This window comes from Mobula birostris, chromosome 15 (genome assembly GCF_030028105.1).
Source record: "Mobula birostris isolate sMobBir1 chromosome 15, sMobBir1.hap1, whole genome shotgun sequence".
Taxonomy (NCBI): Eukaryota; Metazoa; Chordata; class Chondrichthyes; order Myliobatiformes; family Myliobatidae; genus Mobula; species Mobula birostris.
In genome coordinates, this window is record NC_092384.1 from 36,636,092 (window position 1) to 36,660,602 (window position 24,511).

The 24,511-nt window shown below is 40.3% G+C and overlaps 1 protein-coding gene across 3 annotated transcripts in view; it reads right to left on the minus strand.

Annotated features, from left to right (window-relative positions):
* The window catches only part of nod2 (nucleotide-binding oligomerization domain containing 2), a 36,455-nt gene continuing 11,944 nt past the window's right edge, over positions 1–24,511 (minus strand). For all 3 annotated transcript variants that reach the window (XM_072279590.1, XM_072279588.1, XM_072279589.1), the window contains 9 exons: positions 21,307–23,128; positions 17,250–17,333; positions 16,715–16,798; positions 15,618–15,701; positions 15,105–15,188; positions 14,906–14,989; positions 12,184–12,267; positions 6,930–7,013; positions 1–5,287 (listed from right to left, as the gene is read on the minus strand). In XM_072279590.1, coding sequence (XP_072135691.1) covers positions 5,215–5,287; positions 6,930–7,013; positions 12,184–12,267; positions 14,906–14,989; positions 15,105–15,188; positions 15,618–15,701; positions 16,715–16,798; positions 17,250–17,333; positions 21,307–23,128 — 2,483 coding nt within the window. In that variant the 3' untranslated portion in view covers positions 1–5,214. The remainder of the gene's footprint in view (positions 5,288–6,929; positions 7,014–12,183; positions 12,268–14,905; positions 14,990–15,104; positions 15,189–15,617; positions 15,702–16,714; positions 16,799–17,249; positions 17,334–21,306; positions 23,129–24,511) is intronic.

The following is a 24,511-nucleotide window of genomic DNA, read 5'->3' on the forward strand; positions in this document are numbered from 1 at the left end:
TACATCAGTGTTTACTTTAAGTGATGCACACAAGTATCACCTGGTGGCAAAGCACATATTTATACATATAACCTGTAATGAGTTATCTCAACAAGGAAACTTTAAAAAATATATAAATAACATACACAAACATAAGATTACTCAAATATTACTGAAACAACACAACACACACTTCTTAGAATATAGCACCTCTTTTAATCCTTACATCTCCCACATTAAGACCGTGGAAATAGTGCCAAAAGGAAGGCTGATATTACTGTACCAGAATGACCAGGAATTGCTGGTCATAATTTACATCCATTCAGTTAATTGTCTTAGCAACATCCTGCTTTCAGTTACCAACCATTCTGCTCCTCCATTTTTCTCATCAGAAGCAAGCAAAGTCTCTTCAGAAGAAATTACAAGTATTGCAAACAGAGTACTTCCTTTCTTCCGGAAGCCACGGCCACAAATCATTTTTAAAATTGTCCATGTTAGTTTGGATGAAGGTTATGCGAATGCTTGAAAAAAAAACATGTTCAGATATGGCAAAATATCAGTACAAATTTGAAGGACTAGCTAACTTATTTCTGTTCAGTGACAGTGACATTGGCTTTCAAAGTTGTGCCAGAGTGCTCCACAGCAGTTGGTGTCCAAGTCATAGCAGAATAGAAGCTTTTGACCTTAAAAACCAAATGTCATCAGGTCCCTAACATTTACTGTATTCTAATCAGTGCACTGGCTGCAGGTGGTTGCAAGCTGTATCTTTTGTGTTCACATGAATATTCACAGAACCACTCTCAATATGTGGCTAGGTAATGCCTCACCAACGTTTATAATTACATATCTGAGGAAAGAGGACCGGGTCGAGACAACAGAGACTTTTAGAGAAGAGGAGTTCGGTGGGTAATACCGTTCCGACTGACCAGAAGTGCACTGAGAGCAGTAAGCGTAAAGGAGTTCGGTGCTTACAGTTCTGGCTAATAATGGATGGTGCAATCTGGGGTATATCATGATCGAGGAACGTGTTTGCAGACTGGATATTGAACTTTTTACTGTTGGACTTCGGCCACATTCCACCGTGATACAACACTTGGCGGCACGGGAGGTCGTTCCTGCTTGTGGCCATCGAACTTGCGGCTCCTCCCGTGGAGGGTCAGACACCCTGAGCCAATAGACCGGTCCTGGGCTTATTTTCCATCCGGCATAGTTTGCTTTTTGGTGTTTGATTGTTGGGGTTTCTTGTATTGCTATATTTACGCTCTATTCTTGGTTGGTGCGGCTGTAACAAAACCAAATTTCCCTCGGGCTTAATAAAGTATATCTGTCTATCTATCTATATGGCTGAATTTTTAAGTTTCAAACTGGTATACTTAGTCCATGAAATTTACATTTATAGAATACACTTCTTCTGTCATTATTCACTGTACCCACTCCACCATTACAACCTGACAGTGAAATGAACAAATAATGGTCTGATCAGTTTCCAAAGGATCTAGCCTCACTTTTACTTTAATTTTCTCTGAGCCCCAAGGCTATCTCAACATTAACACAGGAAGACATAAATCTACGTGGGTCTGGGCAGAAGATGGGAACATTGCCATTGAAATGTACATTGAATTAAGTCCTTCCAGTGCCTGGAATCATCATTCCTCTTATACTCATGCCACACTTGGTGACTTTAGCACAATATATACTCAATACCAACACAATATAGAAGACAGCAACTTTGCCTGGATTAGATTAGATTAGGAAACTTTCCAGTAAAATCTGAGGATGGTTAGCTCTAAGCCACACCATTTAGCAGGTTCTGTATTCACCTAGCTGACAGTACATTTTTGGTGCATTTGTTGCTGTCCTTGATGGGGTCTCCTGCATTCATCATAAAACTAGTTTGTTCCACAGATGATGGAATTAAAGAAAAGGATGGAGCAGACCAGAGATTATAGATTGCATTGGTATAAAATAAAATTCTACTATTGCAGGCAATCCTTTACACTTTTACAATGTAAACAGCTATATCTGAAATGAATGTATCAAGAATATGATTTTTTGTAGGAATCTTCCTGGAACAATGTACAATGAAAAGATAAGACATCAAAAGGTTTTCATACTAACATAGTGGATGACAATGGCCATCAGAAATCAGTAATGCTGAAAATGGAAACCACTCTTAATCACAATAAGTGAGGTATTCAGTTGATGGATAAAGTAAAACATGTTTAGTAAAGTAATTCATCATCATTGTGTACTGTGTCATATGACCTGGGCAATCATGCATGGTCTTACCCATGACCTTAATTATTCTTGGCAAACTTTTCTACACAAGTGGTTTGCCATTGTCTTCTTCCAGCCAGTGGCTTTACAACACGGATTATCCCAGCCATTATCAACACTTTTCAGATATTGTCTGCCTGGCGTCAGTGGTCACATAACCAGGACTTTTGATATTTCCCAGCTTCTCATGTGACCATCCACCTGCAGCTCTCCTGGCTTCATGTGACCCTGATCGGGATGGGGGTGGGCTAAGCAGATGCTACACCTTGCCCAAGGGTGATCTGTAGGCCAGCAGAAGGAAACAGTGCCTTACGCACGCCTCCTTTGGCAGAGACGCATCTCCTTCCCACCCAGCTGAGTAATAAATCCATAAATAAGACACTCTCACATCTATAATTGGTTCCTTAAGGTTGTTATAGCCAGGGGTGGCAATGGGGATAAGCTCCCACTACCCAATGGATGCTCCCAATGGTGTGTGCCTCAAATAGCCTCTGACAACCAAACCCTTCACAAACAAGAGAAAAGATGAAGATGCTGGAAATCCGAGCAACACACAAAGTACTAGAGGAACTCAGCACTTATGGAAAAAGAGTACAGTTGATGTTTCAGGCTGAAACCCTTTGGCAGGACTGGAGAAAGAAAGCTGAGGAGTAGATTTGAAAGGTGGGGGGGAGGGGAGAGAGAAACGGCAGGTGATAGGTGAAACTTGGAGTGGGAGGGATGAAGCAAAGAGCTAGGAAGTTGATTACTGAAAGAGACAGAAGGCCATGGAAGAAAGAAGGGGGTGGGTGGGAGGAGCATCAGAGGGAGGTGATGGGTGGGTAAGGAGCTAACAGGAGAGAGGGAAAGGGGATTGGTAATTGTGAAGGGGAGTAGGGAGGCATCACTGGAAGTTTGAGAAATCGATGTTCATGCCATCAGGTTGGAGGCTACCTAAACAGAATACAAGGTCTTGTTCCTCTAACCTAAGTGTGGCCTTATCCCGATGGAGTTGGTCATGGATGGACATATCAGAATGGGAATGGGTGGCCACTGGGAGATCCCGCTTGTTCTGGCGGATGGAGTGTAGATGCTCGGCGAAGTAGTCTCCCAATCAAGAGGCCATACCAGGAGCACTGAACACAATATATGACCCCAACAGACTCACAGGTGAAGTGTCACCTCACCTGGCAGGACTGTTTGGGACCCAGAATGGTAGTGAGGGAGGAGATGTAGGGTCAGATGAAGCACTTGTTCCGTTTGCAAGGATAAATGCCAGGAAGGAGATCAATGCGGAGGGACGAATGGACAAGTTTCAGAGAATTATCTGCTGGATGTGAAGGCTGGTGGGGTGGTAGGTGAGGACAAGAGGAACCCTATCCTTGGTAGGATGGCGGGAGAATGGAGTAAGAGCAGACATGCGTGAAATGGATGAGATACGGTTGAGGGCAGCGTTGATGGTGGAGGAAGGAAAGCCCCTTTCTTTGAAAAAGGAGGGTATCTCCTTCATTCTAGAATGAAAAGCCTCATCCTGAGAGCAGATGTGGCAGAGACAGAGGAACTGAGAGGCGGGGATGGTGTTTTTACAAGTAGCAGGGTGGGACGAGGTATAGTCCAGGTAGCTGTGAGAGTCCATTGGTTTACAATAGACATCGGTGGATAAGCTGTCTCTGGAGATGGAGACAGTAAGATCGAGAAAGGGAAGGGAAGTATCCAAAATGGACCAGATGAATTTGTGGGCCAGGTGGAAGTTGGAGGCAAAGTGGATGAAATCGACAAGTTCAGCATGGGTGCAGGAGGCAGCACCAAAGCAGTTGTCGATGTAGCATAGGAAGAGTGCAGGATGGTCACCAGTGTAGGCTTGGAACATGAACACGTGGCCAACAAACAGGCAGGGATAGCTGGGACCCATGTGAGTGTGAGTGCCCATGTTTGAAGAGAGTGGGAGGACCCAAAGGAGATATTATTTAGAGTGAGGACAAGTTCCGCTAGATGGAAGAACGTAGTGTTGGAGGGGAACTGGTTGGGACTGGTGTTCAGAAAGAAACGGAGAGCTTTGAGGCCTTCCTGGTAGAGGATGGAGGTGTATAGGGATTGGACATCAATAGTAAAATTAAGATGATGGGGTCCAGGGAACCTGAAATCTTGAAAAGATGAAGAGGTATCGCAGATGTAGGTGGGAAGGGACTGAACCAGTGGGGATAAAACAGAGTCAAGATATGCAGGTATGATTTCAGTGGGGCAGGAGCATTCTGAAACAATGGGTTTACCTGGACAAGCAGGTTTGTGGATTTTGGGTAGGAGGTGCACAGTGTGGGAACTATGAGGATGGTGGCAGTGGATGGGAGATCCCCAGAGCCAGTAAGGTTGGTGATGGCGTGGGAGACAATGGCCTGGCGTTTCTTAGTGGAGTCCTATTCAAGGGGCAAGTAAGAGGTGATGTCTGAGAGTTGGTGCTAGGCCTCAGCAAGGTAGAGGTCAGTTTGCCAGACTACTACAGCACCTCCCTTATCTGTGAGTTTGATGGTGAAGTTAGGATTAGTGTTGAGAGAGTGGAGAGCCGAGCGTTTGGAAGGAGTGAGGAGTGTTAAAAGTCTAGATGGTTAATGTCCTGTCAGGAATTGGCAATGATAAGGTCCAGATCAGGCAGAAGACCAGGGCGGGGGGTCCAGGAGGAGGGTTGAAGACACGACACATGTGACTTGGCTACTAAGCCTGACAGGAGAAGGGGCACAGGTGGGCTACTGTATCAGTCTCTGCCATTCCTTTGGATCCACCTGATACATGGAGAGAGGGAGCTTGCTACATGGGCAACAACTTGCTCTCCATATTGTACTGCCCTGGCTTACATATCTAGATAGCTGGAACGTAGCATCCATGGTTAATCCTGACTGATGGAGACCTCAGATATTTATATTTAAGTTAAGTGGGACAATACAGCTGTTTGTGAGATCAGTGATATATGGACAACATTTTCGATCAAAATGTCAGTCTCCTTTCTGCACTGGTCATCTCTTCAATCTCCTCATCAGTCATTTGATTTCTTCCTAACCTGAAAATCAAAAATAAAATGATTCAATATATTTCATGCTAATAATTTCTGTATAATAATTAGCTTGGAATATACAAAAATTGTGCTGTGATTAGAATGTGGCACAGTACAGCGTATGACAGCTGTTTCAGAGAGCTCTCCTTCACCCTGCTTTCTTTTGAAAGCCTAATTCGTATTTCAACATCTTTCCGTGGACATTTGCAATCCTAGAGTATTTCGGCAGTATGTGACAAGAGAGTATTGAAAGTTCATTTCATCATTACAGAGAAAGCCAGTCTTTAAAAAGGGGAAATCAAACATAATCAGCCGAGGTTTTTCAGAAGTAATGGCCAATGTATTCCATTCCTGCACTCAGGGTGTGAGAAAAGTTGACTAAATCACCAAATATGCAGTGTGGAATTTGCAGCACAGGTTAAAATGTGTGCTAACTGAACAGAGTGCAGGCACTTTGTAAAGACTCGTTCCGTAAGCAACAAATCAAAAGGATAAGCTGACAGAGACACTGTGCAGACCTGGTGCAGTCACCCAGGCTGAACTTGGCCCTTGAAGGGCTAGCTCTTTTACAGCCTTTCTGTTCAAGCCTGGGAAACCAAGGTCACCAAGCACACCAAAACAAGATAAAAATGCAAACAAAGGATTCTAAGGCAATGCTTAATATTGGACAGTTACTTTACTAATTCTTTAGCACACAGAATTAGTTAGGTATTAACACCTGAAATAGTATTATGATTGGCACTTATGGTGGGTTTCAGAAATGCATAGAGTTTCTTTTGGATCATTATTTGTGTACAATGGGTTGATTTCTGTATAAATATGGTATTTCTTTGTTCAAACCAGAACAGTGTGGTGAGAGGAGGCAGGCTGCTTGCTTTGTGCACCAGTAAATAAAGTGTGATTGAGGAAGGAGACCTATATGTTTTGTAGTTACCAACGAATCAAATTTAAAACATGCTGATTTGAACAATGGGTATCTTAATTTCTCACCAGTCATTTGTAATTTGATTGCCTGCTTTAATAAACAGAATAATATACCTCAGTTTATTTGATAGCCAACATGTGCAAGGTCATAATATTTATTTCAGTCACCATCATGCCTCCCAACATCGAATGGTTCTTTCCACTTTGATTAACTGTGCAAATACTAATTTGGACCTGGAGAATATCCCTGAGGAAATATGATTACGCACGACATTCCTACAGAATGGTCACAATGAGAAGGAAATCAACCAGGCCCTGAAAAGGACCAACAGAAAAAGAACAGGAAACCTAACAATGAGGATGAACCCATCAGTACTCCCTGTCTTCCCTATAGTTCTATGGTTTCTGGAAGGATCGCCAAGATCCTGAAGAAATACTGGATTAATACAAACCCGTAAAGAAGCTCAAATCACAGCTTATGCAGGTCAAAGATGACCTGGGACCCAGAACAGCTGGTGTTTACAGGATTCCCTGTGAATACAGAGCAGCACATATTGGCCAGAGGGGATGCATGGTGGAGATCCACAACAAGGAGCATATGAGGTGTATCTGATTGGGTTACCTGGATTTTAATATTAGATACATAGGGAAGCTATGAAACAAGATGATCAGCCCGAGGACAGCTCTATAAGTGACAAGAAGAGACTGCATATTAAAGACTTACCAAATTGATGTAATGGTAGTGTTGTGCTTTAGAGCAGTAATAATAAATTCTATTCCCTTCTTTGTTATCTTATTATTAGACAACCTGTAGAGAGGATGAAATAAAAAGGTCATGGTAATAGGCATTCCCTGCAATTAAGTTAACCTTGCAACTCAAGCACTTCCCAACATTATTCACCCAAATAATTCATACAAAGTTTACTGTTTAATGCAGAATAATATCATAGCAAATGGAATTGTACCTTAAGTTGAATAATTACCATTGCTGCGATTGGATATAGATCTCACGACTCCTTTAAACACTAGTAGCAAATTACCTTGGTCAGTTAATATACCAAACCACACGCTTTGGGATGTAAGAGGAGAAGGAAACACCCAGAGGAAACTTACACCATCCTGGGGAGGAAATGCAAACTCCACACAGAGAGCACTGGAAGTCAGGATTGAACTGGAGCTTTGAGGCAACATCTTTATAGCTGTACACCGTGCCATCCTCTTGCCTTTTTCACATTTTTATATTATATTAAAGGATCCATCTGTTGCAATAAAATTCTTTCTTATTTGGACTGTTTGCTGATTCACTCTTGATTTGTTTGTCCTCTGGTCCCAACATGCTGTTCAGTTGGGATACAGTCTATCCCAGTTGTACAGCTCTTTCTTGGCACTCCACAAATCGAAACACGTCTTGTACAACAGTCTTTGAAACATGCAGTCATCTCCCTGATCCCAACAATATTTGTTTTTGGCTAAGGTAATGTTGCAGAAATGATTACCGTTAAGCGTTCTGCTCCAACTCTCAGCAGAAACCTTTTCTTAATCCATCCTGTGTCATTGAGAAAAGGACAACTGTATCCTGTCTTTCAACTTTAAATTCCTCTGCAGTCTAGATGAGATATCCTTGGCTATGACAATGGGTAAGTAATATAGACCTTTTTGAGGTCTAAACTTTGTGATTCTAAATGACAATATCAATCCTTACCAGCTATTCAACCCTTAATTATAATCTCTTTCCATTCTGCCCTGCCATATGAACAGTTTCTTGTACCACACTGCCACAGTCAGTTTGATTGCTCTCCCCTAGATCTACTGAACAAATGCAGGGATGGAAGCTTTTGCAATTCTACTGTATCTCCTAAATTCCCATTCCCACTTTACTTACTGCATAGGCAGTTCTTAAGTACTAAATCTAAGGGGTGACACAGCCACCTTAAGCTAAAGTTCCGAGTAACTTTCTCCCTTGCTGATGTCTCACAACCTATTTCAGTTCAGACTTCAGCTCCTTAGCCAAATTCCTCAACATGCAGACATTTTGCACAGATATAGGTGCCCCACACAGAGATATCCACAAGCTCCCCTCTTTTACAACAGCAGCTCATCTCCTGCCCTAATTAATTAATTAGCTTAATGCTAATCAAATAAGCACTTAATTTTAATTAAATCTTTATTAAAATGAATGTTAAAATTTCTTTAAATGTTGTACATTGTTAAACTTAGCCCATGGTCATTACTAACCATATTCCTACTCATTCACTGCTGTAGATTTCTCTTGATGTAGCTTTCAAACCATGTCATTGTAAACTATTAAATGCCAGTGTGGAGTTGCTCCTATTGACAATCACTTTCCAGCCACCTTCCTCATAAAACCCTGCATTCTGTGGACCACTACTTCAAAATCATACCGTGCTTACAGGGATTCACTTTTTAAACACCAGGAGGCACAAGATGATGGTCGAGGGCTGATTCAGTTTGCAAGCAGCAAAGACCCGCAGGGATTGGTGCTGGGATTCTTGTGATTTGTTCGATATGCAAAATTAACGGGCAAGATTAGGAACTTTGAAGATAACACAAAAATTGGCAATCGTGATGACATTGAAAAGGGCAAGAATGATATTGATCATCTACTGAGATGGGCAGAAAAATGGCACATGGAAACAGAGGGTCCTGAACAATAAAAGGTGTTACACATTACAGGGACTGGTAGGGATAGGATATACTCAGTGAATGGTTTGACTCTTGAAATGATGATAAATAGAGGGAGCATGGTGTACATGTCCAAAGTTTCCTGAAGCAGCAACACAGAGAAGGTGGTTAGGAAGAGATAGAGAACATTTGCATTCATTAATTGGAGCTTGGAATACAAGAACAGGGAAGTTATGTTAAATCTGTATAATGGACCATAGCTCGGGTGCTTTCCCCTAGACTAGTGGTCACCAACCTTTTTAAGCCCAAGATCCCCTGTCTCGACCTCAGTGAAAGGCAAGATCTACCTACTAAATCATTTAGAGAAAAAACAGCTCAGATTGTACTTCCAATTTGAGGCTTTTTATTTGGGCAAATTGTATTTGAATTACACAAAATACTTTTGTCAAATGTTCAAATTAATTCAAACAAGAAAACACTGTAACTAGCATATCAAGCAGGCCATAGCTGTCTTTCTTTAAGAATATTACAATACTTCACACCTTTAATTCTAAGTTTCATTATTTAATTTTATTTCAATATGAAAAATAAATGAATAAATATTGACTGTTGCACTCAATGTGATGACTGGGGCTGAATTCTTTCTACTAGTTCCCTGAAACTTGGCTCATAACTACAGACAGCCAGTCTGAGACAGTCTGTGAGGTGTAGGGTTGCCAACTGTCACATATTCCCCCCGCTAAGGTAGAGCATTCCTATGAAACCTTTCGTGCCGAAATGCTTTACGCCGAAGAAGCAATTTATATGGAAAAAATTTTGAGCGTTCCCAGACCCAAAAAAATAACCTACCAAATAACACCTAAAATAAAACCTAAAATAACACTAACATATAGTAAAAGCAGGAATGATATGATAAATACACAGCCTATATAAAGTAGAAATAATGAAAATTAAGCCAAAACCGATTTGTGGGGTAAAAAAATTGGCACATACACGCATGCGCACAGAGGTGCCCGTGCAAAACTTCATGGTCATGGTAGTCCTTCTCGGGGTAAACACAAATGTCCCGGGATTTGACTGCTGCTTTTGTCCGTTATTTGGAAGTGAGAAAGTTGGCAACCCTAGTGAGGTGTCTGTCAGTAAGTCAGTTCCTGTACTTAGATTTAATAATTTTCATCTGTGAAAATGCAATTTCACATAGATAAGTTGACCCGAAGTAGGCACTGACTTTTAGTGGTATAAAACCAACGCGCACACCGCGCATTGCTCAGCCCCATCAGTAGTAATTACCACCAGTTTATGAAAGGGGATGTCATTTTCACGGACATATTTTTTTAAACTCATTGTAAATATCCTCACCTCTCGTTCTTTCCTTTAATTGCAAAAGAGTGAGGAAGTCCTCCTTTGTTGTAAAATCCTGGAAAGCCATTCTGACAAATACAACAAGCTGAGCTGTTTGCATTACATCCAGGGATTCATTGAACTGTAGTGAAAAATATTCATGTCCTCTGACGATGACTCTACCCTCCTTGTCACTGTTGCAGGGCCAAGCAGCATATTATGTATTGCGGTTGTGATGCCGTTTTTGTTTTTAAAGTCATTAAAAACCGTCTCTGTGGTAATGACCATTGCTTCCTTGAACAAATCGCCAGCTGTAAAAGGCTTCTTGTGTTCAGCCAAAAGGTGACTTACACGAAATGATCCTTCAATAGCAGCCTTATTTTGAGCAGCATGTTTTGTGGAAAACGATTGCTGGGCCTTCAACTCCGATTTCAGCTCAACTTTCCAGGCACGAATTGCGCTCCTTGGGGGGGGTAGGTGTCTTTAAATTTCTGGTGGTTGGTGTTGTGGTACCACTCCAGATTCCCTCTTTTAGTCAGTGCTTGTGTTTGGTGGCACAATATACATACACACTTGTCTTTCACCAAGGTAAATAGAAATTCCTCTTCCCATTCGGGATGGAATTTGTACGTTTTTGCCTTCTTTCGTGGAGCCTCTACTATGCTATCAGGATATCACGAGCGATTGCCGATTCCGTCACCTCTGATCTGGGCCGACATTCACGTGCCAGGTGGCACCTAATTAATTAGCTCCTTTATTTCGACTTTTTTTTCTTAAAAATGTGCTGTGTGCATCCCGACTACCACTGCACCCCTGCATGCTTCGCAGGAGGTTGAGGACACTGCCGTATATTGGCGTTTGCGACAGTCTGTACTCTTACCTAATCTTGAGCACCTTGCTCAAGGACACAACACATTCCCTCGGCTGGGGCTCGAACTTACGACCTTCAGGTCGCTAGTCCAATGCCTTAACCACTTGGCCACGTGCCCACACTCTTCCTTTATAATCCACCTTGAAAAAGAAATCCCTGGCTTCACTGGATTTATTCATTTGGAGTTGTATCCTCCACTTCTGCAAGCAGAAGGCAGATCAATTTATCTCTTATTTGTCTTCCTTTTAATCATGTTTGATTTTCCAAACTCTTCTCTTTGCTACCTCAGGGAGGTGGGTACAGGAGCCTGAAGACATACGCTATCTTTTATTGCTCGCTTTTTGCACAACGCATTTAATTTAATTATATATATTCCTATTGTAATTTATAGTGTTCATTTTACAGCTGCTTCAATAGAACAAATTTCACGACATATGCCAGTGATATTAAACCTGATTCTGAAACTGGTCGTGTCTATTGGTTCAAGGTCTTTTAAAGGTACGTTTGCTTTCCTTTCGCTAAACATGCAAAGTCAGTCCAAACATAGCTTGAAATCTTGAGTCACGCTGAATCAGGGTGCAGCAATAAAAATGAACAAAGAAGACTGGTTCAAACGAAGGAGACATTTTAGGTCCAATAAACAAAAGGGTAGCAATATTCATAGCTGGGATGAGTGGGAGCAAGTATGACTTTTAAATTGATAATACTAAATTAATAATCAAATCATATTTCTTCAGTGTAAGCAACCACGTACTAGATCTTTTCTTAATATAATCAAGTATCAAGCTTAAAATAGTTCTTGTCAAGTTACTAAACAAAGATAAATGTGCTGAACTATTGAAAGAGAGAAGGGAAATGAACTATTTGCATAGCTTCTTCAAGCACACACACACACACACACACACACACACACACACGTGTTAGGGGCCAATCCTTCCCTCTGCACTCTACTATTCAAGATTGGACTCATAAGCCACTTGAGAGCCCATAAGTAGACCAACAGAATGAAGACCATCATCCTCAACCTCAAAGGATAGCCACAACAACTATTCTAGGTACATAACTGTAGCTGACACCATGAGTTCTTGATAAATATCATTTTTAACAAAATTTCTTTACATACTTGAGAACCTTTAAGCTTGAGTTGTTCTGCAGTCCTTCTATGAAGTGCTGTATATCCTCATCAATTAAATTGTTTTCCTGAAGACTGCAACAACAAAATATACATAAAGTGAAACGAATATTGGGTTTTCTTTTTTATTACTATTTTAAACAACTTAATCTAAGAAAATCTGTTATAAAATTTTCGCAGAATCCCCTGCCAGGGTTGAAGACAGAACAAACCATCTTTGTTAATGGTCAGCAGAATTATTGACTTATGCTTAGTCTTCAATATATTCTGAAATTACTGTTTGGCTATTATGAGCTGAAAGCTGCTTAACCAAAATCACAAAGAGCAGCTGCAAAGCACACTCATTTCCTATTATTAAAGTTTGAAGTCTGTGACGAGCCTTGTGGCCCATCAGGCTTATGCCGGTTTCCGTGCCGTGAAGCGACTGAGAGTACGAGACTCCCCCCGGCCCCCCCCCCCCCCCAATAGGACACCAGTCTATCGCGAGGTTAACCCTCAGCATTTTTGCCGGTACCCATTCTCAGCTGGGTAGACTGCAGCATTGTCTTGCTCAAGGACACACATGCTGCCTCAGCCGAGGCTTGAACCAACGGCCTTCAGATCGCTAGTCCAACGCCCTAACCACTTGGCCATGCGCCACACCATTTCCTATTATGATTGTCTTTAATTTGTCCAAGAGCTCAAAAGTTCTGTGAGTGACGGTGGTGCTACCTTAGTCATCGTAATTTTGTCTCCACTCACTCCATGGGCCTTTCAGTTTCCCTTCCATTTATGTAAGTATCTTTGTTTAATTCTGTTCTTTTCCCAAATACTGTACATCTCCAGTCTTAACTGTACATCTCCAGTCTTAACTGTACAACTTCTCAGCTGATCTCAATGCTTGCTTCTACTTCTTTATCCTGACAATTCACATTTTAATTCTCCTGCTCTCAAAACTGTGCCTCCTTTCAGACAATTGCATCATTCCCATTGTATACACTGATGTAATCACATGTAGTAAAATGCTCATCCCATAGCCTAGCCAACTGAAGAATATCTGTGCCAACTTTAGCCCTTTTTGACAACATTGCTTTCAATTTCCCACTGAACCACATTACTAGTTTCTTCATCCACAAGATACACATGGGACCAAAACCACTTTACTGCAGACATAAAACATTAGTTTATGCTTTATTGCTTAATTGACTCTTTCTTTTTTACTTAACTGTTGAATTCCTGCCTTCCTTTGGTGACTGTGTTTTTGGTAAGTAGTGCCAAGTAGTAACAGACATCCCACTGCTTTAGCAGAACTGCGTTCTCCCCCACCCCCATGTAATTAGGTCCCAATCCCTTGTGGTTCATTGAGTATAAATACCAGGATGTAATTTATCATGGAAAATTCTGCACAGAGGACACAAATGAACCAACTGATTCCTTTGTTGCTTTATTCAGTGGATCTGAATTCTTCAACAAGCATTTAATTATCCACTTGTCAGTATTATCTACATGATTTGAAAATGTAATGATAAACATCAATTCATTGATTATTCAGTTCTTTAAGTCTCCATGCACCTTGGATGACGTACATGATTTTCTCTTATTCATTCAGAGAACGTGGGAAGTTCCAGGACTCAACCGGTAATAATGAAGAGGCAACAACACATTTCCAAAGATCCAATAAAGAGCCTTTGATCTGAAAGGTTACCGATTGCTTTCTGCTTCCTTTGTTTTTATTTCGGATTTCCAGCATCTGCAGATCTTTCGCCTCGATATAGAGTCACAGAGTTACACAACATGGAAGCCGGTCCTTCCTCTTCATCCTAATAAAACCCACGCTGACCACATTGCCTATCCAAGCTAGTCTCATTTGCCTGTATTTGACCCTTATCCTTTGAATCCTTTACCAGCCATGTACCTGTCTAAGTGCATTTCAAACCTGCTACTGCACCTGCATTTATCACCTCCATTGGCAGTTCTTTCCATGCATATACCACACTCCATATTCAAAAAGTTCTTCTTCTGGATCCTCTCACTGTAAATCTATACTTTTTAGTTTTAAGCTCCCCTACCCTGGGAAAAAGACTTTAATCTTATCTTGTCAATCCATGGCGTCCTCTCGTGCCAAGATGAGGCCACCCTCAGGGTGGAAGAACACCCTGATGGCATGAATATCAAATTCAATTCCAAACATTTAGGCAACATTTGTGGAAAGTTAAGATTTTGCATTGATAACATTTCATTGAAACTGGGAAAAATGGGAGATGGAGCTTTAAGATGCAGAGGAATTGGAATGGGAAAACCAAGAGGTCTCTGAGAAGATGGAAGACAGAAGATTTAGTCACAAAAGGGATCATCATACAAGGCAAGAGTGCTGCGTGGACAAATAAAGTGGTAAAATACCATTTTGGTGGATTTGTACATTAGGGCAATAGGATCATCATCTGAAATTGTCATTGGAAAGTAGTTTTTAGATCATTTGAAGTCTTCAGCTCTTCACTTTCACACTGCACAATTCAATCAAAGCCTGGGTTACTGCAGATTTTTCATCTACATAGTGAATATCTCTGTGCACAGGCAAGTCTGATGACAGTATAAGTTTCAAACTTTCAGTATAGTTAATAAAAAAATGCACAAATACCAGAAACCAGAATTTTAAAAAAATTGAATCTAGAGGTGAATTATTAATCTCACTCCAGAACCACGGTAATACATGAACTTCATTAACTAATCTTACCACAACTCTTCCAGGATGGTGTTCTTCTTCAACATTAAGGCCAACGCCCTAGCACCTTGACTGCCAATGTTATTATCGACAAGGCTATTGGTCAGAAGAGAGAAAACAGAATCAATTAGCTATATGCAACAGGTTTTTAAAGAACTGAATTGTAATAAAAAAAAATCAACACGAGGCATGAATGTGCAAGCATTGTTACCTCAGCCACAAGAGACTAGTGTTATTTTCAAGGGCTGCTGCAATAGCAGAGGCACCAGCATCTCCAACTTTGTTTCCCCAAAGCCTGAACAAATGTCAAAGAAAAAGTTTATTAATTGTAATTTTAAATATCAGTGCTGTAAACTATGTTCCAATATAGTGCATCACTGAGTTATTATATGTATGAAACAGAAGCCACTTCAATCTAATCTAGCGAGTCAGAATATACTGTACCCATTTAGCTCTCCTGTTTGCTCAATCCTATGCCTGGTTTTATTTTGCAATGATTTCAGAAATTATCCACTAAAACCTATTGTGATACGATTTGAATTTTCCAACTTTATGACTTAACTTAGATGTTTGTATCTATTGCAATGTAAATTTATAGTAGCACAGTGAAAGAGTATCATATGCAATAAAAAATTACAGTAGTTTTATTCATTTGCAGATGATATAGGATGTCTGCCAGAAATGTGCAAAAGTAGAGCAAATAAATTAACAACTGATGACATACCCCAAGAACTGGATGGAGTTGTTTTGCTTTAAACCTTCTGCCAGTACTTCTGCCCCAGCAGCTGTTAAATGATTGTTGCCCAGCCTGAAATTATTCAAAAAATTCTCTAAAGATTAAATCAACACCAGTGTAATTGCCTTAAAAAAAGTGGAATCCCCATTTGGTACAGTTTGCAGCATAAGCAGATCCCACTGCCACTCAAATTCATGGCCAAAACCAAATCACAGGGACCAACTAACCCATCTGCATGGAAATACTTCCAGCATTTAAAAGGAAAGGGCAGTTGGCTTAATCCACCATTTTCTATGGCCCCTCTCTTTTTTTTTGATTGGGCTGTGAATGCTACTGACAATACAAGCATTTATTGTGCATCTTAGCTTGCCTCTGAACGGAGGAGGTGCTTGGGAGTCAATCACATCAGTGGGCTGGACAAGACAACAATAACATGTTTTTGAGAGCGAAGAACATGATTTAATGACGATATAGTACTGTCATGTCTTCAGTAGAGATAATAGCTTTTAATTCCAAATTTATTTTAAATCCTAAATGCCATAATGGCATTCAAATTCCATTACCCTGACCTCCTGTAATTCAGCCAGATTCTGGCCTGATTAATCTCCAACATCCCTGTGCACAGTTATAACTCCAAATCCCAGAGAGCTTCCCCTGAATTCTATAAACTTAAGGATATTCAAGATTTATGTTGCCAGTCATGCTCAAATGTTGCCCTGATGTTGCAGATGGGTCGTCACACCTCTGACGGCTTCTCAAAAAGCAATTTTGGTAGCTTATAATAGGGGACAGCTTTGGTGTGGTCTTGCAAGGAAATAGTGAGTGAAATTCCTTGGTTAATACAGGAAACATCCCAGTCATACCCATGGCAGAGAAGAGAGTAAAGTACACTTACCTGATGCAAGTTACTGGAACTTAAAACCAAGCTTAATTATAGACTAAATCCCGCTGAGTCTTGGTTAGACCGAAATTTAAATCCTTTTCAGACGTAATGCACAATTTACAATCATGCCTTTACTTGCAATTTCAGGCTTTCATAGTCTGACCATTTATTTTATTAAGTACCGTTGGCATTCTGATCTTACCTTAGTGCTAAAAAGTTTTTCTTGTGTTTAAGAAGCTTTGCAAAATTCTGGGCACATGCGTCAGTGAGATTATTATGAAACAATCTAAAAAAAAATAGAAGTTCAAATAGTAATTGCACATCTCCTGAATTTAAATACTGGTTTCATAAAGAATATATTCTATGTTGTCAAATTATTTTATAGAACAAAATCTGTAAATTTAAACAAACCTAATGCCACTTAGCAAACTGGAAGCCACCAGAAATTATATACTGGAGCTGCCACCAGCGATACAAATGGTAAGGTGAGGTGGGAAATAAAATAAGGAGAGATGTGACCCTCTCAGATTTTGGTATGTTACCTCCTCTCTCCAAATTTCAGAACTACTCATTTTGTTCTGCATTCACCATACTTTGCAAATGGTTATGGCTCAGGCTTGATATCAGAAATATAATTAATCAAATGTATATGTACACTTCTACATCAAATTCTGCTTCCTTTATTGACTTTTAACAACTGAAGGTGGCAACTCCACTTTAAAAACATCAGTTCTTACGCAATCTTTTGTAAATTGTGGCAGCCAAGAGCTTGATCAACCAGTTTGGAGGCTCCTTGATCAGAAATATTATTTCCTCGGAGGCTGAAAAATATAAAAATGAAAATGATTATATAATTAATAAAATGAAGGAACTGTGTAAAGTTAATGTTTCATTCGGAGTTTGAGCAAACTTGGCATGTCACCAAAGGCTCTGGCAAATTTCTACACATGTACTGTATAGAGCATTCTAACTGGTTGGATTACCATCTGGTATGGAGAGGCCACTACACAGGATTGGAAAAAGCTGCAGAAAGTTGCAAACTCAATCATCTCCATCATGGGCGCTACTCTCCCAGCATGGAGGACATCTCCAAAAGATGATGCATCAAAAAAAAAGTGGCATCCATCATTAAGGAGCCCTGTCACTCAGATATGCTCTCTACTCATTGCCACCATAAAGGAGGTGGTACAGGAGCCTAAAGGCACACACTCAATGTTTTAGGAAAAACAACCCCCTCACCCCACCCCATCATCAGATTTCTGAATGGACAGTGAACCCTCATACACTACTTCACTATTTATTTTCTTCTTTTTGCACTACTTATTTCTAATATACATTTCTTATTGTAATTTATATTTTTATTATATATTGCACAGTACTGCTGCAGAACAAATTTTACAATATATTCAAGATTCAAAGATCCAAAGTACATTTATTATCAAAGCATGTATAAATTATACACCTTGAAATTTGTCTGCTTACAGGCAGCCACAAAGCATGAAACGTCAATAACCTAATTTAAAAGCCAGACCAAAAGACACTGCACAGAGAAAAAGAGAGAAAAAGCACACACACACACACAAATCATGCCAAATTATACAACAACAGAATCAAGCCAACAGCATCCTGAACCAGACTGAGTCCCAAATCCACTCCCAAAGAAGGAAGAGCAGGCCCAAACCTCAGTCCCAGATCATCACACCAGCAGGATAAAAATGCAGAGCTGCCAGATCAGTTTGCAGCCTTGTCGCCGCAGAGAAAGGAATTAATATTCGTGGGAGAGCGAGCAAAGTAAGTCTGAACCTCACCTCCGTTCCTATCACTCGGGTTTCCAGTCTACTTGTGCCACGAAACACTTGGGCTGCCCAGCCCAAAGCCATTCTCAATCTTACCAAATTGGCTCAGCACTTGGAGCGATCCACCCTCGCACCTAGGTTAGGTGGACAGGCATCAAATCTCTTCTGCATCAACTCCTCTCCATCATTCAGTGCAACAGCGACAGCGATACCAACTCCATCTGCTACTGTGGCTCAAACACACTGCGCCTTGCAATGCCCCCCAGCATGGCTCATTCCCCGAATCAGCCTCGCCTCCGCTTGCCTCCCCCCTGTCTGTGGCGATAATTCACCACAATTTGCTTCAGAAAAGATGTTATAAGTAATGTTTTTAGTCAAATCTATTGCCTTTCGATCTACCACAAAGCTGTTCCATGCCTTCGGCAGCACCACCTTAAACCAGAACATATGAGGTCCTAAACCTCATTCTGATTCTGACAGTCACCCAGCTAACCACCTCCTGCAACTTATTGGTGGCTACCTCCTACCAACCTCTCATTCTCACCAACAACCTGTAGGTTATCCAGCTCTAGCTCTACTTCCAGTTCCCTAATGTGGACTGTAATAATAATAATAACAATATTACTTTATTGATTCTGAGTGGAAAATTCTTTCATTACAGAAGCAACATTTAAAAGCGCACTTAGCAGTGTGCAGACTTAACTAATAATAATGTCCAGAATACTAATATACACAATAATGTACCAATGATGTGTGGTCTCCTGCTGCACAGAGATGAACTATTGTATATGCTGATTGCATTTGGTAGGAAAGATTTTCTGTAATGATCCTTATGACAGTGGAGCTGAATGAGTCTGTTTGAAAAGGAGGTGTTGCGCTTCTTACAGCTGTAGTCATGGGGGACACTGGAAATCTCCCTGTTCTTCCGCATCGTGCAAGAAGAGCTCACCATTGCCCTGGGATCCATTCTCTCGGCTCCATTTATGTCATAATAAAGAAGGAAAAACTTAACAGAAACCTCATTCTAGCCTCTGAATGTCTTGCTCAAGCCTCAGTTCCTCACTTTAACCCTGCCTATTCCAACAATGGTAGTTCTGCATAAACCTAAATTCTTTGGCTCTTGCAAATTGCCTAATCAATTTACCAACATACAGAAAGTCTGAAAACGCACCTTCTGTTTAGTGCTAAATTACAGGCTGTCATTGAGGAAAAAGAATTGTTGTATGAAATGGCTCTTCTCCACTTTTTGGATAAACTAAAGTATGCTTGATCTGTATTCACTGCTATAATGTTGGAACAGCCACAACTCATCTACAGCCTGAAATGTTCCTAAGATAAATGACACAGTAATCCATTTTGACGGTATGGTTACATTGCAAGCACACTATTTTCAAACAATTTTCATTGAACTATTTACATTTAATATGAAAGGCAGACAGCATCCGATCTGAAGACAATGGGCGAATAATTCTATTGTGTGTGTAAATGCTCCTACAGTTTGAATGCGGGGTTGTTGGCCTAAGTGTGTGGGGAAGTGTCCTCCAGAACATGGTTTGCAACTCAGCAAGGGTGTTAAGGCTATAAAATTTGGGCTTTTGCAGGTAACCCACCCATTAATTATGGTAACCCATAATCAAGCTTTACCATTACGGTTGAGTGCAAAGTACAAGATTTCCTGGATGATATTCTACCCTGAGGGGCTGTATTTAACTTCGCACTTCTGCCAGTTCCAAGTTGCAATCTAATCAGTAGGTCTGGTCATCATGCTCATCTGACACACCATGCAAAATCAAACTGACAGTCAATGGGGCATCAGGTCAGGAGCAGGAATCATAGTCACAGAGCTTAAAAGCGTAATAGATGCATCCAATTGACTGAAAGTGTCAATAAAAAATAAATCTACAGATGCTGTAAGACTAAAACAAAAGCAGAAAATACTGAAGGTACTTAGCAGGTCACGCCACATCAGTAGGAAAAGAACCAGAGTCAACATTTCAGATTGGAGAATTTGAAATTAAGAATTGAAGGTGTTATTGTTCTGGCTAACTCGAGGACTTTGGACTAGATGAGAATTGGCCCTTTAAGTAACATTCAGCCTTTCAGTAAAGGTCAACTTAATGTTCACTGCATATGTTGATAATGGCCAAAATATGCAAGGAATTATTTGTCAATGTGACATTATTCTTGTATTGCACACAGGTTGATGTAATTGTGCACATCCTGTGGCTTTGTACATAGCACATCATATGTGGAAAGGACTATGCTATAATTTTAATGCTAATTACATTCACTAATTGCCTTCAAGATTACACTTCATTGTGCAATATGTAGCATATACAATAGAGATTTCAGAATGATCCACACTTAGAAATTCTAAATGTGGATCATTCCCCAAGAAACAAACTGAGATACAGAGACATGTAGTCAAATTTCTGGGACAGGATTCAGACATAACCACTTGATTCAGGGCCAGGAATACTAGACACTAAGGTAAAATCCAGGTCAAAGCTAGAAAACAAAATTCAGATTTTTTTTTTCTTTTTTTCTTGAAGAGTTACAATACTAGTTGGGTAAGATAGCAGTCAGTCTTTTTTACTAACATCATAACCGTCCTTTTTTTTTTTAGAGATGCTTGCTTTTAGAGAAGATATTGCACAAATTTATTTGTGTTAATTTTTTCCATCACTCATGATGGCATGTTCTGAATGGAGTATGTTGAAATCTGATTTTCAATATATGTGGAAAATTTTCAATGACGTTCTGCAAACTTCTAGTCTTTTACTATAGCAATGACAATGAACAAAGGACTCAACCTTAGACATCAAAGTCATAGTTTCCTTGCCTATGCTGATGTCAATTATTGTAAAAGACTACTGGAATATACTGACATTTAAATTTAAAGCCATTCGCAAAATAAGAGACAAAACAATGCCAAGGGAACTTATTAATATTTACTTACTAATATTGGCAACTGCAATGTTCAGCTAAAAGCACTTACTAAATAGACTGGCAATTGCTCAAGCAGGGAAGTAGCTGTTCAATTCCTGTATCTCCAACCAAGTTGTAATCCAATTGTAATCCCACAGGATTTTTCAAGTGTTTGAGGACATAAGCAAGGGCAGTGCATTCAATCGGCCCTATTCCACAGTAGGTCAGCTTTAAGTGATCCACGTCCAGATTGCTAACAGCATGTTTGGCTAAATCATTGTCCTGCATTTCATAAATGCATTTGATCCACCAAACAAACTCAGGCAAGGCATGCATGCTTTTCTTCTCCTCACCTACAGCTGGTGGTATGGATAGGAAATGTTTCTCTATGCCCTTTGCCAAGTAATTCTTAACCAGTTTGCACTTCTTCGATTGCTTTGGGATGCCTGAGAATTTCTGGATCAGATTCCTGTGTTTACCTGACAAAAGCCCAGAAACAAAGTTTGCTGTTATTTGACGATTTGATTTCTCAGCTTCCAGTAACATGGTTTCGCATCTCCTTGCAGGTTGCCTTTGAGACTGGAGACAACTGAATGGGAACCTCTCAATGCAAGCTGCTGACGTCATGCAGGGCAACGTTTCCTTCTCTCTAGATTTGAACAGCGAGTAAAGGGTAGATTCTCCCACATTATCACTTAACGTGATATAGAGTGCAGCAAAGAAACATTGGATAGTAATGTGAAGAAATTCATAATTCCTCTTCTTAGTGGCAGTGCATGCTTGGGAAAAACTATGACTATCAACAAGAAATCCTAAAGAAATGTCTTCTTTAGATATCTGAGCCTCTTGTAGCTGTGCAGCTGAAAACACATACTTACATGTGATTAAACCATCCATGGCCAATTTGCTAAAATGGAAGATGGTCATAATTTGGCTCGGTAGAATATCACTTACTCCATGGCTGTTGTGTGCAAAATGCAATAGAATATGATCCAAGATCAGAAGATAGATGTCAGTCATAGTCTGAGTGAAATCACCAGCATTCTGCATTAGCTGCTGATGGCAATTCGATACAATCCAACAGAAGAAGGGAACGTGACAGAGCCCATGAAGAACAGAGTTTGCCTCAACAAAATATAAAATATGCTCTGCATTTGAGGAGTTGCCATGATATTTCTTTATAAATTCTTCAATTTCCTTGTGTGAGAAACCTTTTAAAGTAATTTCTTTCCGCAGGTATTTCCTTAACATGGCAGTTACAGCACTTGGCCGACTGGTCATAACTTTTTTAGTGTTTTTCATTAAGTTCCCTTGGAGGAGATTAAAGATTAGATTCAATGCAGAGGTGGGCTTGGTGGGTGAACAGTGCCTTTCCTCATCTGTAAACTGGAATTTAAATTCATCAAATCCATCGAGCATGAACAGGATTTCTTCAGGGTGATCCAGAATGTATTGGAAAACCTCATTTTGATGATCATCTGGCCAGCAGCAATGTTCAAACAGTAGCATCTTGAGTGAAACTTCTGTATCAATGAAGTTTAACCCTCGACAGCTGAATGCAAATACAAATGTGAATTCTTGAAATGCTTGCTTTGTTGCCCATAATTGTTGCATTTGCTGCAGTGAAGTGCTTTTCCCACTTCCTGCTTCCCCAATGATCAACACCATATCTGCGTCTTTATTTAATATGCCGTCTGATCCAAAAATATCTTCCAGCCCGATAAGAGACCGCAAAGAGCCACTTTCTGAGGTAGCATTGGTTACTTCCAGGATACAATTCACATATACATTCTCCAGACACATATTTTCTGTTCCTGCATAATTAGTTAGAAATCGGGACTGGGCAGCCAGAGTTGAACGCAACTTTTCCTGATACTTTATGCATGCATCATCTGAAAAAGACAATAAAATATAAATGGAAGGATATTGACTGTCACCTTTTAAATTATTTTTGGTACATTACTTTGCCAAACTGCAATTAGTATTAACCATAGTTAAATGAGTCTCACTTCATCTCTTAGTATGCAATTTTTACTAGATTTGAAAAGATTGAGACTAATACTGAAACCACTCAAAAAAATTAAGGAAATGGCTGAGATTTACAAATTTGCACTTTTTAAAAGATTTTCAAGCCTGCTGAACAGCTTCTGAATCGGATAATCAACCATGTGTTAAATGTAGTGCAATGTTTTGCCAACAACGTAGGCCACAATTGCCATGTTTTAAAATAAAGCAACACTGCTAGTTGACTCTCACCACTTACAGCAGAAGCATAACCTGCACAAAATGATTCTTATTTCTCTACTCAGGATTTAAAATTAAGTAATTATCTGATCTACTCTTTAGCATACCAATAATGTATCTGTCAAGCCCTTCCTTTTCCAAGCTCATCGCCCCCCCCCCTTATTTTCTTATGAAATGAGCATAAATCATTTAGGCCAGAAAGGCCTTTTGTATGATGTCTAAACACATGCACATCTATGCAATCTCCATGTCACTGAATTTTCGAACAAACTATAGTGTGCTAAAATATATGATGGGCTCACGATTATAGATCACGTTTAATCATCTGGGGCGTTAGGGTGGTTTTATGCTCTGCTACTTAGATCTTGAAGCCCTCTGTTGGTCAGGTCAACCGTGGATATTGTTTTGCTGCTGTCTGCCTGTGAAACACAAGCCAGGGCAGTACAATATGGAGAGCAAACTGTTGCCTATGCAAGTGGCTCTGCCTCTCCATGCAGCTGACGAATCCAAAGGAACGGCAGAAACCAACACAGCTGGGCACCAGCAACGTGCATTACAGGAGTTGCCAGTCAGCATTGAACTCCATGTAGGACTGCCTCAGGGACTCCAGGTGTGGCTTTTTCCTCAAAGTTTACTCTCAAAGCCGTCTTCATGACTGGGTATGGCCTCAAAGCAGCAGAGGTTTGTCAGAGTTTTTTTGCTCCTGATTAGCCTCATCTGCCAGTAGCCTGCCATTACCCCTTCCCTTGCCAATAGAAACAGTTTTGCCAGGCCACACTTAAAGGCCAGACACTAGACTTGGTTGTCAAGGTTATCGGAGTTGCTCAGAATGTTAAAAACATAGAGTTTTAATTGCACTTGTGAGTTTTGTTAGAATTGCTTAGCTTTGTCTTTGCAGCTGTAGCATTTTTCCCCTCATAACTTAGTGAACTAAATCTATATTGCCCAGTAATTCTGGTGCACCATATTGTCTCTCATAGTAAATGACCAACCACTAATCTTCAATGATATCTAAAGGTTAAGGCTATGGC